The sequence below is a fragment of the Vulpes vulpes genome, chromosome 12 (assembly GCF_048418805.1).
Source record: "Vulpes vulpes isolate BD-2025 chromosome 12, VulVul3, whole genome shotgun sequence".
Classification (NCBI taxonomy): Eukaryota; Metazoa; Chordata; class Mammalia; order Carnivora; family Canidae; genus Vulpes; species Vulpes vulpes.
Genome location: NC_132791.1, coordinates 129822726 through 129841400, shown reverse-complemented (window position 1 = coordinate 129841400; position 18675 = coordinate 129822726). Strand labels below are relative to the sequence as shown.

The window sequence follows — 18675 nt, the reverse complement described above, 5'->3', positions numbered from 1 at the left end:
TTGTGGTTCTCGGGCATGGTTGTAGTGCACTTTCACATGGAAAATTTCAGCGTGTTCTACTTTAGTTCTTTATATTCATGGGCAGGGATAGAAAATAACACTTAGTGGAAATTACTTCTAAAGAGTAAGGAATGAGTATTTTATTCCTTATTTTTAGTTGTTATTACTGCATATATTTTTGTTTTACCTCCACTTTCATTTTGAAAACAGATGTGAGCTCATGGATAATATGTGATGGTGATATTGACCCTGAATGGATAGAGTCTCTGAATTCTGTTCTGGATGACAATCGACTCCTCACTATGCCCAGCGGAGAGAGGATTCAGTTTGGCCTGAATGTGAACTTTGTATTTGAAACTCATGATTTAAGTTGTGCTTCGCCAGCCACGATATCTAGAATGGGAATGATCTTTCTTAGGTAACCATCAGAGCACTTGTGTATATTATGTTAGAATATTTAGTCACTACTTTGGTTTCATAGCTAAGTGAAATAAGTGTATGAATGATATATAAATACATGTTTTCCTCATTTTAACTTCTGTTAGGTTTTACTTTGTTCAGAGAGTAGCTGTTTTATTTCAGTTGATTTAATTGTTTCAGGGTTTAGTCCTATTACTATGTTCGCATCAGTGAGACAGCAAGTATTTAGTAGTTTTGTTTTTCCTCTTACTTTTGTTTAAATGTTACCACTGCAGAGAAGTGAACCCACTGGTTATGAACTGGAGGCTAATAATCTAAAACTAAGTAGCAATAGTTTAATCACAGAAGGGCCAACCTAGGATTAACAGGACCTATGGAGTGACCTTTCTTTGAACAAATTGGAAACCTTTTTACTTAATGTTTATTTTCTTAGGATATTTGGAAGAGGCTTAAGAGGGAAAAAATGAAGAATAAACCAATTTTAGATATCATGTTTCATAGTCTCATGCCAGAATGTAGACATTGTAGCCAATTTCATTTTCCAAAATGAGTAATTAGAAAGTTTTCTTTTGCTTTTTGAGTGGATGTTTTAGAGTTTGATACTTATCTATATAAAGAGCCCTACTCTTTTAGGGCCGTTTCAGGCTATTTTTGGTGTTGTATGACACATGATAGTATTATCAAGTTGGCTCAGATTGTTTCCAAAATTCTTGCTTTTTGATAGTATTTTAGGGAACATTTATACTAAATAGCCATGAACTCCAATTAATACTTTAAGGTATTATTAAAAAACATAGCATTGTTTATAAATTTTGTAGCTGTATCTCACACAATTTGTCTTCTCTGTTCAACATATTCTTATAATCTTGTGAGAAAAATATGATACAAGGAAAGTTTATAACTAAATGTTTACATTTATTGAATGCCTATTATGTATATAACTTTAAGTCATTTTAGAAGAGCCAGAGCAAGAAATGGGTAAAACTAACACAGAGGGCTCGTCTTTATAGAGCATCCTTTCAAGTAGAGGAGATAAAATAAATGTAACAATTACAACACATGGTAGACTTTAAGTGACATAAATTGTAAGTAGAGTGCCATGGATATTTAGCAGAAAGACCACATCTTACTGCACAGGATTTAAAAATTGTTGGTGAACCAGATATGGTTCATGAGAGGTGTGGCAAATATATGATTGCATGTAAAATACAGACACAAATATGTGGTAACATTTTGAGCTGCTTTTGATTAGCTTATACCTTGGTTTTAGGTTTCATTTCTTCAGCAGACATTTGTTGAGCACTTGCTATGTTATAGGCCAAATGAGGACCTTTTAATAGTGAAAGAGAATGCTGTTAATGCTGGGACAGCTGGTATAAAGCATGATCATCTTGGATGAAGCAAGATGTATGGTTGCCATAGACATTGGGGACATGCCATTGACAACAAAGTCTATTCTGCAGAGGCTTAGAGTCTTTGATTTGTTTGACTTGAACTGATCTAATGGAATTTACATATTTACCTCTGACTGTTCCATTTTTCTTTTCCTTTTTAGCCTGGATAGAAATGTGGGAAGAGAAATTCAAGGACTCAGTAGTTACTAGTGTTGCTACAAAATAGTGGTAGAGAATAGGAAGGAAGTGGCAAAATCATTTATACTAAATCATTTATACTAAATGTCAATTCTAAAATTGTTAACCTATGAGTTGTTTTTGCCATATTTTTGGTAATTATTTAAGTATAATTTTATTTTATTTTATTTTATTTTATTTTATTTTTTTTTAAGTATAATTTTAAATAAGATGTCACTATTATATTTCATTTCTGTCATTGGATGTTACTCATGTAATTAGGTGCTTTGCTAAATAATTCTATTTTACTTCACAAAGATCTTTGAGTTTTAATAGTGGCAGACAATTTAGGTAGTTGACTTTTTTTGGGATAGAAAAGAAGAAAAAATATTTTTAAAGATCTGTATTAAAATACAGCTGTCCTTGAACTCTACTGTGTTTTTGAAACACCCAGGGATTTTGTTGAAGTGAAGATTTTGTTTCAGTAAGTCTAAACTTGGGACTTGGGGCTCTCTATTTCTCTAGTCCTAAGGATTTAGACCACTTCTTGAACAACCTGTATATATTTAGTTCTTCTTTAATTTGTTTATAATATAGATGAAATTTCTTTTACAGAAAATGACATATATGTGTGTGTCTATATATGTAACTAATATATACATATATGTAGAGAAATAACTGAAGTCCACTCTTATATACTAGCAGCTATAAAAGTGTATAATAATGTCTATTGGAGCAGAAATTAATTTTTTTTTTCAGAAATTAATTTTGAAAGTAAGTTGACTGTATCTTCCAAAGTAATTTCTTACATGCTTATTAATCTGTTTCAGTGATGAAGAGACAGATCTCCATTCTCTGATAAAATCTTGGTTGAAGAATCAGCCTCCTAATTATAGGGATAATATTGAAAACTGGATTGGAGATTACTTTGAAAAAGCTTTACAGTGGGTTCTGAAGCAGGTGAGTTAGCCATAATATTTCATAATTATTTAGGCCAGAATTAAGGTGATGGAGAGTGTTGCCTAGATATAGCTGCCTTTTAGTGGATCTCAGCCAGAATCTGGGGGTGGAGTGAGAGGTAGGTGTCCTCATTGCTATCCTGCTCTTTGTCTTGGCTTAACTTTTTATTATGGTGTCTTAAAACACTTCAGTTCTCTTACTTACAATATTGCGCACTGCTTACCTACAAATCTTGAAGAGTGGAATCTCCCCCCCCCTTTTTTTTATTTTAAGATTTTATTTGCTATTTATGAGAGAGACACAGAGGCAGAGACCTAGGCAGAGGGAGAAGTAGGCTCCCCTCAGTGAGCCTGATGCAGGACTCAATCTCAGGACCCCAGGATCATGCCCTGAGCCAAAGGCAGATGCTCAACCACTGAGCAACCCATGTGCCCAGAATCTCCCATTTTTACTAGCAAAATCATCTTGCTGTCACATTTCTATGGCAATAAATGCCTGTTTATATTTCATGCTAAAAAACAATGCCAAGTTAACACTAAAGGAGAAAAAGTATAATGAGTTATTTACAATATTATTAAGAACATCTGTGGATGTTTTGGATAACCAAAACATGAATTCAATATCTCATATACGTATCAAACATGACACTAGACAAGACTTGGAGGTGGACATTCACAGGACAGTCTCCTTCCATGGGAAGAGCCTGCCTAATGGAGAAAAATGGAATGTGAAAAGATAATCAGAATTGGATGAAGAAAGTACTGCTGTCTTCCAGGAGAGTTTAAAAGGTGATCACACTGAATTTTGAATCTGAAGTGTGAAGAGAAATTTCACATGCATGGAAGACAATGGAGGGCTTTTTAGATGTTGTATATGATTTTCAGCTATTTGTTTTTTATGTCCTTGCTTTTAGGAGAAACATAAACATAAAAATAGAGGAAATAATAAGCAGTGAAGGTACTTTTCGGAAGTATCTGATTGCTCATCTGAACTTGATTTAGTGGTTACTACTTGGAGATTGAATAAGTTTTACCAAGAAATGGAGATCTCACTTCAGTTTTCTCAACTTTTCCTCACTTTAGTAAGGATAAAAGATGAGGAGATAGAGAATGTTGAGGGATGGGATGTTAATGACATAGGTTTCCCTGGGGGCCTCAGGGAACGAAGCACTTCCTCCAGTCTAATGGAGTGCTCTACTCTCCTTCCTTCTGAAATAATTGCATGCATGCTACTCTCAGCTCCTGAATGGCAAGGACCGCCCTTTGGTGTATCCTCAAAACCCATTGTGCTAGTGGAGTAATGCATGAATGAGCATAATACCTGCTGCCTCCGTCGTAGCTCCTGGATATGTGGTTATTTCAGTAATATAAAATATATGGAGCCAGCTAGGTGCTCCAGTATAAGTACTTTGAGGTCATCTACTTGGATGCTGTTAATGTAGAGAAGTATAACAATAGGTGGGATACACAGGGGTTTGTGAGTGTAGACATGATGACAGAATAAGGTGATCAAGCCATAGAGTGGATATACCAAGAATCAGCTGGAAACTATTTTGAGGTCAGGTCCCTGTGATTGTTTGAATTTTTAATTATTTTTTTAATTTAAGAATTTTTTTTTTAATGTATTGAGGCTTCCTTCCTTCTTATTTTGTACTTTGTTCACTGTGTTCAGATTCTGGGAGATATGTGTAATGGACTCTCTAACCAAATGTCAATTTTATTTATAACTTGAGCTTTACCTTCTTTTATCAATTTAGCAAATTAGACAATGTAGAAGAAAATACGAGGATTTCCTTTATCTTGCCTTTAAGGCCTAGAACTCTTTAGCATGGCCTAGCAGTTGGATTTCTTCTACTCATTCCTTCCTTTTTCCTACTCTTCATCCCATTTCTCCTACCCTTTAAAAATATTTTTTTATGCAGGCAGAGTGATTTTTTAAAAAAATGTAAATTGGATCATTTTATTCTCTTACTTAAAAACACTTTAGGGCAGCCCCGATGGCCCAGTGGTTTGGCGCCACCTTCAGCCTCAGTATGATCCTGGAGACCCGGGATCGGGTCCCACATCGGGCTCCCTGCATGGAGCCTGCTTCTTCCTCTGCCTGTGTCTCTGCCTCTCTCTATCTCTGTCTGTCTTGAATAAATAAAATCTTAAAAAAAAAAAAAACACTTTAAAAGTAGTGAAAATAAAATTTGCACTCCTTATCATGGCCTATGTAATTCTGCATACTCTGGCCTTTATCTACCTCTCTGACTTAAGCTTACCCTTCTTTTGCTTCCTCAGACATAAGCTTTTACATTTAACAATCATACTTGAAAAGGTATGTGAATGTAAATATGTTTCTGTGTTCATGGTTTACTATTTGTTTTTTGTCTGTACCATGGATTTTAATCAACAGAATGACTATGTGGTTGAAACAAGCTTGGTTGGGACTGTGATGAACGGTTTGTCACATCTTCATGGATGTGAAAATCATGACCAATTTATTATTAATCTCATTCGGGGACTTGGCGGAAATCTGAACATGAAGTCACGTCTGGAATTCACCAAAGAGGTGATGCACACTAAAACCTATATTCAGTCAACATTTTCCTTTAATTTTCATTGACTCTTAATTGCTAAAATACAGTGATTGTAACTGTAAGATATAGAACTTTTTAATTTTGGAATTATGCACTCAATAGAGTAATGTATTTGAATATATGTACTTATTTTATCCTTTGAACTTCTTTATGATATTTTATATTAAAATTATATAATGTTTTAATTGGCTCTAGGGTGGACTATAATCTTGTTAGACATTTTTCAAACTACTTAGCCATATGAATATATATAATTACTCATTTTTAATTTTAGAATAATACATATTTTTAGTCATTTATTTAACCAGTTAAGAATGCTAGGATGGATTAATCACTATAAAACATTTTCTTTAATAAATGTAAAGGTATAGTTCAGCCAAGTTGTTAATAAAACTAAATCATATATATTAAAGAATTTTGTCTTGTTGGCTTCTGTTGAAAACACTGAACATGCATTTCTCTGGGTTGGCTCCTACATCATGGTTCTGCATTTGTATCACGTTTCTTTTTTTGGTACCATCATGTATGGCTTTTTCTATGCTGCTTCTCTTTCCATGGCCATTGTGTTGTCCCTGTTGTCAGATGCTTCTCATTGCCACTCGATGCCAGATCCTATGCTGCTTTTGAGCAGATGTTCTCATGCCACAGCTCAGAGGCAAGGTATTGAAGGTTAGCATCGAGTGAACTCTGATTTATATCTGTGCAGATAGCAAGTTTTCCGTCTTAGAAGAAGAGCAGCTCAAGAGCAGTGGTGGTACCACCATAATAGGCAGGACTCACATATGGTGGGGATGAAGGGTCTTAGGTTCCTAAACTGTGGAATCAGTAATTCAGTGTTCATTAAAACTCATTTAAAAGTTAGATGTATTTTATACCTTGGTGTATGCGCAAACTAGATGACTTTTATTTATTTGCTTAAATAATCATTTAGAGAATAATATTTGACATAGGGTGTTGCTTTAATTATAAAAGATATTTAGTAGGTTTGGCATAGAATTTTTTTGGACTAAGATGATTGACTTTGGGACATTGACTTTGAAGAATTAAAATTTCATATACTCTTGTTTGGAGTATGTGAAAACCTATCACAACTTTTTCCTCTACAGGTTTTTAATTGGGCACAAGAGTCTCCTCCAGACCCTCACAAACCAATGGACACCTACTATGATCAGAGTCGAAGACGATTAGCATCTTATGTGCTGAAGAAGCCAGAAAACTTGACTGTTGATGATTTCAATAATGGCCAAACTCTCCCCGTCATTCAGATTCCTGACATGCAGCGAGGTCTGGATTATTTTAAACCGTGGTTAAGTTCTGATACTAAACAGCCATTTATTCTTGTTGGACCAGAAGGATGTGGCAAAGGGTAAGAGCAGAAAATTATTGGTTTGGGTATATACTGTGAGTTTATACTCTCCTCTCTTAAAGTAATTTAATGGCTCTGTTACCTTTCTTTCAGTTGAAGTAGCATTTACATTTTCATGAAGGTCTCTTTCAATTGTCACTAGTAAAAATAATATGAGTTTAGAGAGTTATAGAGAAGAATATGTCTTTTTTTTCCCTGCCAGATTGTGTTTTCTAATGGAAAGAGAACAATCTGAGAAAGATATGCTTCAAAAGAAAATGTGCATACAATCCCAACAAAAACTGAATACCTTAGATACACTCACAAATTGCCTTTGTTATAAAAAATGCATCTTGAAGTTAGCTTTCCATTTAAAATAACTTTTATATCTGTAATTCAGCCTGTTTATGGTGCTTCCTGAGTGTAGGTTCTGGAGATAAAGGAGACATGATTTCACATTTTTAGTTGTAATTTAAAAATTCCAAAAATCATATTAATTTTTTTTTAACTCGGAGTACTTAGTAATTTAAAAAATGTCCTTCAGCCATGGGAAAACAGCTGATATCTTTCATATGTACTTTATCCAGTTATTTCTGTATGAGTTCCAAGAATCATTTTGCTGAATGAGTCCCAAGAATGCTTTAAAATATGAATTTTTTTATATTGCAAAAATTAGAAAGTTATCTGTTAAGTCATGTCCATGTTTACCACTTTGCTCTTAAACATCATTACACATAATTTAGAAACTGAAATATTTATGAAATAGAGATTTTATATTGGATATAAACAGGATTTTATTTGTTGTATTTTCAAAGTCGATGTCTTCCATCTTTCATAGGATGCTGCTTAGGTATGCCTTTTCCCAGCTCCGGTCCACGCAGATCGCTACAGTTCACTGTAGTGCACAGACTACATCTCGACATCTCCTGCAGAAGCTTAGCCAGACTTGCATGGTCATCACTACCAACACTGGTCGAGTATATAGACCCAAAGACTGTGAAAGACTTGTCCTTTACTTGAAAGATATCAACCTGCCCAAGCTTGATAAATGGGGTACCAGTACTTTGGTTGCTTTCCTGCAACAGGTGAGTCTTATTCCTTGAGGTGTTATGATATCATTGGGAAAAGTGGAATTTCATTACCTTTGGTCAGAAAATCTGCCTTCCTCCTTAGCATCAGTTTTCTCTATGGCATGTATTCAACTCCTGAGGCATGTAGTAAGTTTATTCTCGGTTACTTTCTTCCTTCTTTTTGTAAAAGATTTTATTTTTAAGTAATCTCTGCACCCAGCCCAGGGCTCCAGTTCACGATCTCAAATCCAGAGTCACATACTCTACTGATGGAGCCCGCTGGGTGCCCCCGCAAGGCTGCTTTCCTTGAAGTCCTTCCCTGTGGCAGTCAGCCGTCTGTTGGGAGGATCCACAATGGGAAGAGTGAAAACAGCCTTCACCCTGCACTTACTTCCTGTCCTTTATTTCTAACATAGGAGGAAAGCAGGAGTTGGGGATGATGTGGGGCTTGGGAGAACTTTTGCTTCATTTTTCTGAGTATGCATTTTTAGAGAGCAGGGAGACCTCCTCAGTCAGGACCCTGTTGGGCTTCCTTAGCTCATCACCCTGCTGTTGGCCTGTGTAAAGGGAAAAGTTGGAGACTACACATTCTGTCCCTGTGCGAGATTATACTGCTTTATGTGGTTTGCATCACTAGATTCTAAATTAGAGTCTGTTATGTTTATACAGGTTCAAATTTAGCTTTACTGTGTGACTCTAGAATATGATGAAATACTTACAGAAGGAAACCAAAATATTTTCCTTATATTTTTACTTATTTCATTCACTTTTTTCCTCTAATTGCTGGTAGATTTATACTATCATTGGATTTTAATGTTTATTAGAGAGAAAATGTTTATTTATTTTTATTCTTTTTAAAGATTTTATTTATTCATGACAGATACACAGAGGTAGAGACGTAGGCACCCTGCAGGGAGCCTGATACAGGACTTAATCCCAGGCTCCGAGGATCATGCCCTGAACCAAAGGTAGATGCTCGACCACTGAGCCACCCAGGTGCCCTGACAGAAAAGCACTTTAAAATGAGGGTTAAAAAAAAAAATGAGGGTAATTCAGCTAACATTAGTTGAATGCAGAGTCTTGAAGAGTATTCTTTTTCTTTTAAAGATTTTATTTGTTCACGAAAGACACAGAGGCAGAGATATAGGCAGAAGGAGAAGCAGGTTCCCTGCAAGGAGCCCAATGTGGGACTCAATCCCAGATCCTGGATTCATGCCCTGAGTTGAAGACAGATGCTCAACTGCTGAGCCACCCAGGCATCCCAAAGAAGTATTATTTTTCAATATTACAAGCATTTAAAGCATATTTGAATCTTAAATTTTTGAGTTAGGTAAAGGAGGATGATTGTATTTGGAAACAATTGAATTTTATGCGAAAGTATTTTATATCACTATTAGAAAACCCTAAGCCTAAAACGTTTAAAATACATTTACTTTCAAAAAGGTATTGACATATCAAGGATTTTATGATGAAAATTTGGAATGGGTTGGTTTAGAGAATATTCAGATTGTGGCTTCTATGTCAGCTGGAGGAAGGCTCGGAAGACACAAGCTGACCACCAGATTCACTTCCATCGTTCGCATTTGTGCTGTGGAGTATGTATCATAGCATTTTTAATTGTTTTTAAAATGTAGGGACATGTCTTCTATATTTGAATTTTATTAAAGGTACCCATTAATGATATTTCTTTATAATTAAGAATATAAAAATAGTTAAACTTAAGTTCTGTTTTTTTTTTCCTTGCCCTTTCTAAATTTTAGGCAGTAATTTAGGGTGAAAAAGGCATTAGTGCTTCATATTAGAAATAAGACCCAATTATTTTGTATCATCTCTGTTCTAAAATGTCAGTATCAGGAATCTAAATGATGGATTTAAATATGGGTTTCATAAAACAAAAATACTATCAAATTTTATGAAGACAAACAGGTAAACATGCACAAGGTAGAGTCAGATCATGTTTGTGGGTGACAGCATTTGTCCTGACAGATCCATCTCTGTGGTCTATGATTGTTGCAAGGACTTTGTACATTTTATGGAGATGGCCTCTGTTCCGTTTTGCCTTATCTTGTTTTGATGCTTTCATGTTAATTGCACCTATTTATTAACATTGTACTTTCAGAAGTGTTAGAGCTACCAATTAAGCTGTATTGAAATCAAGTTTGGCTTGAGAGAAACAGGTCAATATCATTTGTTGGATTAGTTCTACTTTTATAGTTCTAAGGTGGATGACTGCTCTGTGGGTAGGCTCTACTTAAAATACTTTTTCTTAAGATTCATCTTTTGGTCCTTTCTAAAAACTGGTGGTTTTCAATTTTGTTTTTAAGTGATTTTATTGGAAACTTCCATTAGGGTTTCAGTATTTGGGATCAGATAAGTAGAGGGTCAGAGTAGGGACCCTGGAACCTGGCTTTCGTCCCTAGTAAACTGGGGGTTGTCCGGACCACAGAGCAGCATAGCTAGAGAACTGCTGTGAATGAACATTAAGTAATTATCTAGAACATTGTTTTTTCAACTGTTTTCTTATATGCCCTTTCCAGTTACCCAGAGAGAGAGCAGTTACAGACAATTTATGGAGCATATTTAGAACCAGTTCTACATAAAAATCTGAAGAATCATTCCATTTGGGGCTCTTCATCAAAAATTTCTCTCTTAGCGGGATCTATGGTCCAAGTGTATGAGCAGGTATATTTTTACTCCTTTATACTGTCACTGTCATGTCTATTGGTTTCACTCCCAAAAGACTACCTGTAATGCTGACCTGTGTTGACACTTGGGCTTTCTTTTCATCTTGTAGATTAGACTTTTCTACTTGAGAGTAAGCTCCCTGAGGGCGGAGACTCTGTGTTGAATTTCCAGCACCATTTCTAACAGATACTCCGTAAATATTGAATGAATGAACCAATGCTGGATGGTTATTCTGTTGTCAAATAAATTTTAGCATATTTAGAATGTTCCTCTTCTTTCCAGAACTGGATCCTTCTCCTGACTTCTGTCAGTTTCTGTCTTCGAGACTCTAAACCAGAGATGATCTTTGAGGGTTATTTCTTTCTTGTTGCCTCTGAGAAATTGTCTCAAGTTCCTTTATCACTGATGGGGCATCAGTGGGGTTGTGCTTGAAAACAGTAAAGACACAGCGGACATTTTTTCAGTACCTTCTTTTCTAGTGCTGGTCCTAGGGACACAGAGATGACTGAATCTCTGTTTTCTGGAATTTTACAGACCAGTGAGGAACCTGGTCACATAAACTATCAATATGGCGTGGTGAGCAGTGTTACAGTGACAATATGTGCAGTCACAGAGATAGTGCAGAAGAGGAAGAGGTAGAGGAAGAGGAAGATAGTGCAGAAGAGGAAGTAAGTGACTTTGTTGTGTGGTAGTTGTCAAGAGGAGGTGAAATGAATTCCGAGTTTGTTTTAAAAGATTTCAGAGACAGCATATTGGCGGGGAAGGAGGGCATGGAGGGAAAGAAGGAATCTCCAGCAGATTCCATGCTTAGCATGGAGCCCAACGTGGGGCTCTGTCTCATGACCCTGAGATCACAACCTGAGCCAAAATCAAGATTTGGATGCCCAACTGACTGTGCCACCCAGGAGCCCCGAAATGTGATCTGAGTTTTGAAAAATGAAGTTCACAAAGAGGCTGGAGGGGAAAGATCTTCCTAGGTAAAGGGGATAAATAGCATGTGAAAGTTAGGGAAGTGTTTGTGGTAGATGCTTTTTATAGTTACAGAATAGAAGTGGGGAAAGAGAAGTTAGCATTAATTAATTTCTAAATTAATTCAGAAGTGAAGTGATCAAGGCCAGAATGAGAACAACAGTCCTGTCTGTGCAGAGGAAGGCATAGACTCTCACTGGTTATATAGCAAGGACTAGCACTTTGGTTCATTAGAAATTCAGTGACTTTCTGAATACAAGATAGCTCTGTAGCTCCTACTACTAGGAAACATATCTTCCCTAGCCCTGTGAGTACCTTGGAATTGCAACCAATGTTTATAAAGCTCGGGTTCATCTTCCTTGAATTCTTCTGCTTAGCAGGCTTTTTAACCTTTTATTTCATTTTTTTCTTGGACAGACTTTGGCAGTTTTTTGAAGCCTATGAACAACCCCTCTTAGTGTTTTTAAATGGATAAAATGTATAAGGAAATCAGTTCTATTGAAATACAGTTTCTATTCACTGGTAGAAATTGGGCATTCCTGTGAATCTGTGGTAACTGAAAAATTTATAGCATTTTATATTTGGAAATACATTATAAATATATATATAAGGTAGACAGTTTACGGTATTTTCTTTTTCAGGTACGAGCCAAATTTACAGTTGATGATTATAGTCATTATTTCTTTACTCCTTGCATCCTTACCCAATGGGTTCTTGGCTTATTCAGATACGATTTAGAAGGAGGTAAGTTTTGCTTTCATGATTTCAAATTGCTTCTCTTTGGAATGCCACTGTGTGTGTATGTGTGTGTGTGCACGTGTGCATGCATTGTCTATTTTATTTGTAATAGGTGTATTAAATGAGTATTGTAATTGGTTATAGTATCTTAAAAATTAGAATTAAAATATATTAAATTTAAATACTAGTATTAAATTTAAACCTTAATATTAAAACTATAACAATGTGTTTTTTCTTCTAAACCATTTATGATTGTCACTGTTAAAATTTGATTTGGGGAAAAATAAAATCATTATTCATGTTTAATATGCTTTTTGGAATAAATATTGAACAACTAGAGATAATAATGCTTAATATATCCTTTAAATTAAACAACTTACCCACTTAATAACACACTAAATTTTCCCTTTTTTCCCTTTTCTTGTGTTTATCTGATGCCATTCTGACAGTGTGCAGATTCTTATTCTCTGTTTCTTTCTGGTATTATGTTGAAACAGACCGTCTACAAGTTGTTTGAATTTTATTACAACTAAAGAAAATGTTGTCTTTTCTAGGATCCTCAAATCATCCTCTAGATCACGTATTAGAAATCGTAGCTTATGAAGCACGGCGCTTATTTCGTGATAAAATTGTTGGTGCAAAGGAACTTCATTTATTTGACAACATTTTAACCTCAGTGTTTCAAGGAGATTGGGGCTCAGATATATTAGACAATATGGCAGGTAATATAGTTATGGAGTTTATGTAAATATATAAATCCTATGAGAACTGTAAACTTATTTTTCTTACTAATAGCATAATTTCATATTTCTGTGCAAATAAGAGGTTTGGGTAATTTTAATATTGTTGTTACTTTAAGGGCTGCTCTTTACTTTTTGCTAGATTTCAGTAATTATGTTCTGAATAAAATATAGTGACCATAATTGTTTTCTTGGATTCAGGCCATAGGGTTTTATATCTGCAATTCAAAATTATGTTTCCTGAGGGATTTTTACTAATAAAAGTTTTTTTTTTAAGCTGTATGTGTGTGAAATTTAAAGATCATTGGGAAAATCCATATTCAATTATAATTAATTTTTGCTTGAGAGTAAATAATATCATTAGGATAGAACTTCTTATGTACTCTTGTCACCAGCTTCACCCACTGTTGTGACAAATAAAGCATAGCACCACTCATTCAAAGCAGCTTTGTTGCATTTGCAATATAACTGCTTAACCACCAGCTGGCCTTTTGAAAACTGCTGTGGGAGTAGTGCATGTAATATGAAAACCATCACGGCAAAAGGACTTTTGATACAAGACTGTAACATGGAAGTATTTCTTAAACCACTCTCAAACTGCAAAATGAGTTTCTGTTCTATCAGAAACTAGGCTTCACAAATATTTCATGTAGTTTGTTCTGTCTGTTGTGTGCTGTCGGATTTGATATTGGCTCCAGGGTCATAAGTTGCCAAGGCCAAAGGAATCTTGAAGGTGAGAAAGATGTTGAGATTGACATGAGGAATTTTCTAGGTCCTGCTTGAGTTTCAGAATTGGGAAATGAGATGAAGAAGCTGAAGTGGGATGAAATGCTAGAGAGCCTCGGCCATAGTTCAGAGTGGGCTTGGTTCTGAGTGAGGGTTTGCCAGTGTGGCCTGTAACTTTGCTGGCTTTAGTGTGGACAGCTTTCATTTCTTAAATGGCACCATCTTTCTCAGTCTGAGAATTGCCTGTATAGTCTTTCTTCTTGCAAGAAGGTAGCATATTTTTGGGGCATTAGATAGTGTCAGTGACTGATTGGGTACCTGAATTCGCTAGAATTTCTTATCTTTGAGGTCTCCTTTATAGGACTCAATAAATAATACATGCTTTTTTTCCCTTCACCATTTTACTTTTCAAGGAAAGGTTGCATTTTTTAAAAATACAGGTTTTGATATATGTCATACCCGGGCAAATATGATTTTCAATAGTGGAATATTAATTTATTAAGAAAAAATGTAATCTTGGAAGACTTAAAAATAAGCTAGACATATTCTTACGCTCAAGAAACATGTAATCCAGTGGCAGATACAGATATGAAGCCCTTGCTTACAGAGATAACTATTGTTAATGTGTTTGGATGCCATGAAAATTTGTGTAAGTAGATGGTTAAACTGGTAATTCTAATAGAATGTGAAGTCTTTTACAATTAATATAACTTTTCTGAACATATTTGGGGTAAATGCTAGATATTAGGTTTGTAGAAGAGCTAATTTGGTTTGAAGGAGTTACATAGAAATAAATGAATTTTTTGTTTTGCCGTAATTATACATTAACATATGGTTGTAAGAATTCATACAGAGTACATGTACTTCTTACTTGGTTTCTCCTAATGGTAACACCTAGAAAAATTATGGTGGAGCATAACAACCAGGATATTGACATTGATACAGTTAGTACACAGGCTATCACCACATAGATCTATCGTGCTGCCCTTCTGTAGCCATAGCCACTCCTCTACAAAACCACCAGTCTGTTCTGTATTTCATCTTGCCATTTCAAGAATCTTATTTTCACTCAGAATAGTTCCCTGGAGTTATACACAGGTGGCTGTGAGTTTCAGTAGTTTGTTCCTTTTTATTTTTATTTTTTAAGATTTTATTTATTCATGAGAGAAGCAGAGAGGCAGAGACATAGGCACAGGGAGAAGCAGGATCCCTTTGGGGAGCCCGATGCAGAACTTGATTCCACAATCCTGGGATCATGACCTGAGCCAAAGGCTCAACCACTTATCCACCTAGGCACCCCTGTTCCTTTTTATTGAAGAGTGGGTATTCACATATACTACCATTTCTTGAACTATTTACTTGTTGAAGAGCATCTGGGTTATTTTCAGTCTTTGACTGTTAGGAGGAAAACTGCTATAAGCAGTTTATGTAGAGATTTTTGTGTGAACATAAATTTTTGTTTTTCTGGGATAAATGCTCAGGAGTGCAATTGCAGCGATGTATGGTACTTCTGTGCTTGGTTTTAAAACACACTGCTGTGCTCTTCTAGAATGGCTGTATCATTTTACATTCCCATCAGCAATATGTGCATAATCCAGTTGCTCTGCATACTTACAAGTATTTGTTGTCATTCTTTATTTTAGTCACTCTGATAAGTATGTATTGATAGGTCATTGTGGTTTTATTTTGCATTTTGCTGACAGTGAGCTTTTTGTGTGCTCACTTGCTGTCTCTAAGTCCTTTAAAGTGTGGTATCTCTTTGTGTATCTTGCTCATTTTATAATTGGATGGTTTATCTTTTATTGAGTTTTGAGAGTTCTTTATATACTATAGATACTAGTTTTTTGTTAAATACATGGTTTGCAAATATACTCTTCCACTCTGTTGCTTATCTCTTTATCCTTTTAATAGGATCTCCCACAGGTAAATATTTTATCAAGTACAACTTAGTATTTTTTTTTTTTTTAAGGATCTTTTGGTGTCAAGTTTAAGAACTCTATTTAGTCCTAGTTCTTGAAGCTTTTCTCCTACATTCTTTCCTAAAAGTTTTATAGTTTTATGTTTTAAGTCAGTGGTCCACTTTGAGTTAATTTATTGTATAAAAAGTGAGACATGGGGTCACTTTCTTTGCAAGTGGATGTCCACTTGGTCCAGTGCCATTTATTGAAAAGGGAACTTCTTTTCCTTGAGTTGAAAATTGTTGTATGAATATATTTTTAGGTTCTCTGTTCTGTTCCATCAATTATATGTCTGTCTTTCCACCAGTACCACCCTGTTTTGATTACTTTAGCTACATAAGTCTTGAAATTGGGTAGACTGATTTCTCCTACTTTCTTCTTCTTTTTAAAAATTATTTTAGCTATTTAAGTTCCTTTGGCCTTTCTCTATATATTTTAGAATAATCCTATCTGTAAATAATGTTGCCAAGCCTTGGATAGGAATTGCACTAACTCTATTGGTTGTGGAAGAATTGACATCTTCATTATGTTAAGTCTTCCAATCCATGAACATGACATATCTGTCCATAGATATTTCTTGCTTTCTTTCATCAGAGTTGTGTAGTGTTCAGCATCTAAGTCCTATAAATATTTTGTTAGATGAACAATTAAGATTTAAGATTTTTTGAGTGATGATAGTGTCTTAAAGAATGGCTGTATCAGGTGAACAAGAGGGGAAGGGCTTTCTAGTCAAGGGAAGAATATGTGGAGTGGATTGCGAAGGGCCGTGATGGGGGTTTGGCTGTTTCTTCTTAGGCAGTGGGAAGCTCTGCAACATGGGAGTGGTAGCACTAGTGAGGGCGGCAGTCACCTCTCTCCTACTTCCCTCTAACAGGAAGTGTGGTGCTCAGACACAGGTGTGTGGCGGGTGAGTGTTGAATGAATGAGCATTATGTGTTCATTGTATGTCTGTAGGGCAGGTATGGGACCACACTAGAGCTTGGGAGGCTTGCCAATAGGTGAATAGGTTTTGGTATATAAGTAGTTGATAATTTAATCCACAGAATAAGATTCAGTAATTCAAGGGGAGTGTTTAGGATTAAAGAATAATGGACAGAATTTAGACCCCAGGGAAAATAAAAGCAAGAGGGATAAGCAGAAAACTGAGGAGTGGTGGTTGTGGCTTGATTTGTTTGGTCCTACAGACCTGAGGATACAAGTGTCAGAAGCGTACCAGGTCATGATGGGGCAGGGACTGTGATGGGGATTTGGACTTGGCAGTTCTGGCAGTGTTGTTCCTAAGTACAAGTTTGGTTGTATAGGGAAAGCAGTGGCCAGGGAACAGAGAGGAGCATGAAGCTAAGTGCCCTTGAGCAGAACATGTGGTGAGGAGGACACTTCGTGGAGTCTCCCGACCGACCAAGATCATCCACAGATGATCCTTGTCACAGGGATGCTGCTGTCGATAAATTTAAGGAAAGTGTGTGGGGGGTTTTATTTTCTAATTAAAATTCAGTTAATTTGTCCTTTATTTCAGAATTAAGGCTCATGACGGTATTCATAAATCTGTGTTCTTTCTCAGAGAGAGTTTTCAGTTTCAGTTGCCAATTTTATATGGAGATTGTGGAGAAGGAGAGGGTAGTAGGGAGAAGCAGCAAAAGGAGAGTAGTGGGGGAATTAGGAGGAGGATACTTCATTTGGGGAGAGAGATGGAGTGTGCCGACACCACCAGTTACTTTGCAGGGACAGCTTGACATCACAATGTAAGGTCTCTGTGTCTTAACTACAGGCACACCATAGGGGAATTTATTTTCACATTACTGGGGATGATTCTTATTTGGACTGATTAACTAAAAAATAATTTATGAGCCATGTATTTCCTGATGCTGTCATCACAAACAGCACATACTTTTGTCTCTGCAGACAGTTTCTATGTCACCTGGGGAGCCCAACACAACTCTGGAGCAAGGGCAGCCCCAGGACAGCCACTGCCTCCCCATGGAAAACCACTTGGAAAACTGAATTCTGCAGATCTCAAGGATGTTATCAGAAAGGTATAACTTGGGGCACATGGGGGGCTTAGTCAGTGGAGTGTCTGCCTTCGGCTCAGGTCATGATCTCAGGGTCCTGGGATCGAGTTCTGCATCGGGCTTCCTGCTCATGGGGGGGCGGTCTACTGCTCCCTCTGCCATCTGCCTTTTCCCCCTGCTCCTTCTCTCCCTCTCTCACTCATTCTCTCCCTCAAATAAATTTTAAAAATAAAGGGAGAGAGGTATAATTTGAATCGAGTTTGAATTGGGATTTGTTTATGATTACAGTCATTTAAGAAATATTGTAAGCTTTTTAAGGCAGATGAAGATTATACAACAGGCAGAACCGGTTCTTGTGGGATATAGTTGGTTGTGGTATATCTAACTAAATGCATGCATACTCATACAGATATGGGTAAGATTGCCAAGGTACGTGTTGGCAGAAGAGAACATCTAGAGTACTGGTGTCCAAGTTTAGTGAGTATTAGAATCACTTTGATAACCAGAACATATTCTGCCTCCTGGGCCCAGCCTGAGGAAGTCCCAGTGCACAGCTTGCACAGGCCCCCAGCTGATGTTGATTATATATGATTGATTGAAATTAATATTTGCTGTGGAAGTGATGTGGGTTTTATATCAAAAGTTTTCATGCTATGCGTGGAACAGATATTGTGAAGTTTGGTTATGTTGGAAGTTGTTAAGTATGTGAAGTTGAGTTGTCCTTCTCTTGTCTTCACATTATCACACAGTTCCTGGTAGGGCAGAATGCCCACATGTGGGTTTTGGATTCATCCCCACGTGGTACATATTTACCAGAGTTCATAAAATTATTTTTTATGGTTTGCACACAGATTTTATTTGAAGCAACTAGTAAAATTTGAGAGTTTTTTTTTTTTTAAAGAT

The 18675-nt window shown here is 36.2% G+C and overlaps 1 protein-coding gene across 12 annotated transcripts in view; it reads left to right on the top strand.

The window, feature by feature from the left end:
• The window catches only part of DYNC2H1 (dynein cytoplasmic 2 heavy chain 1), a 339344-nt gene that overhangs the window by 67707 nt on the left and 252962 nt on the right, over positions 1-18675 (top strand). For all 12 annotated transcript variants that reach the window (XR_011995854.1, XR_011995852.1, XR_011995853.1 and 9 more), the window contains exons 39-48: positions 211-418; positions 2822-2951; positions 5349-5504; positions 6639-6898; positions 7716-7962; positions 9391-9542; positions 10485-10629; positions 12243-12345; positions 12894-13061; positions 17666-17796. Coding sequence is in view for 8 of the 12 variants with exons in the window: in XM_072729934.1 (XP_072586035.1) it covers positions 211-418; positions 2822-2951; positions 5349-5504; positions 6639-6898; positions 7716-7962; positions 9391-9542; positions 10485-10629; positions 12243-12345; positions 12894-13061; positions 17666-17796 (1700 nt within the window). In the remaining 4 variants the exon portion in view is untranslated. The remainder of the gene's footprint in view (positions 1-210; positions 419-2821; positions 2952-5348; positions 5505-6638; positions 6899-7715; positions 7963-9390; positions 9543-10484; positions 10630-12242; positions 12346-12893; positions 13062-17665; positions 17797-18675) is intronic.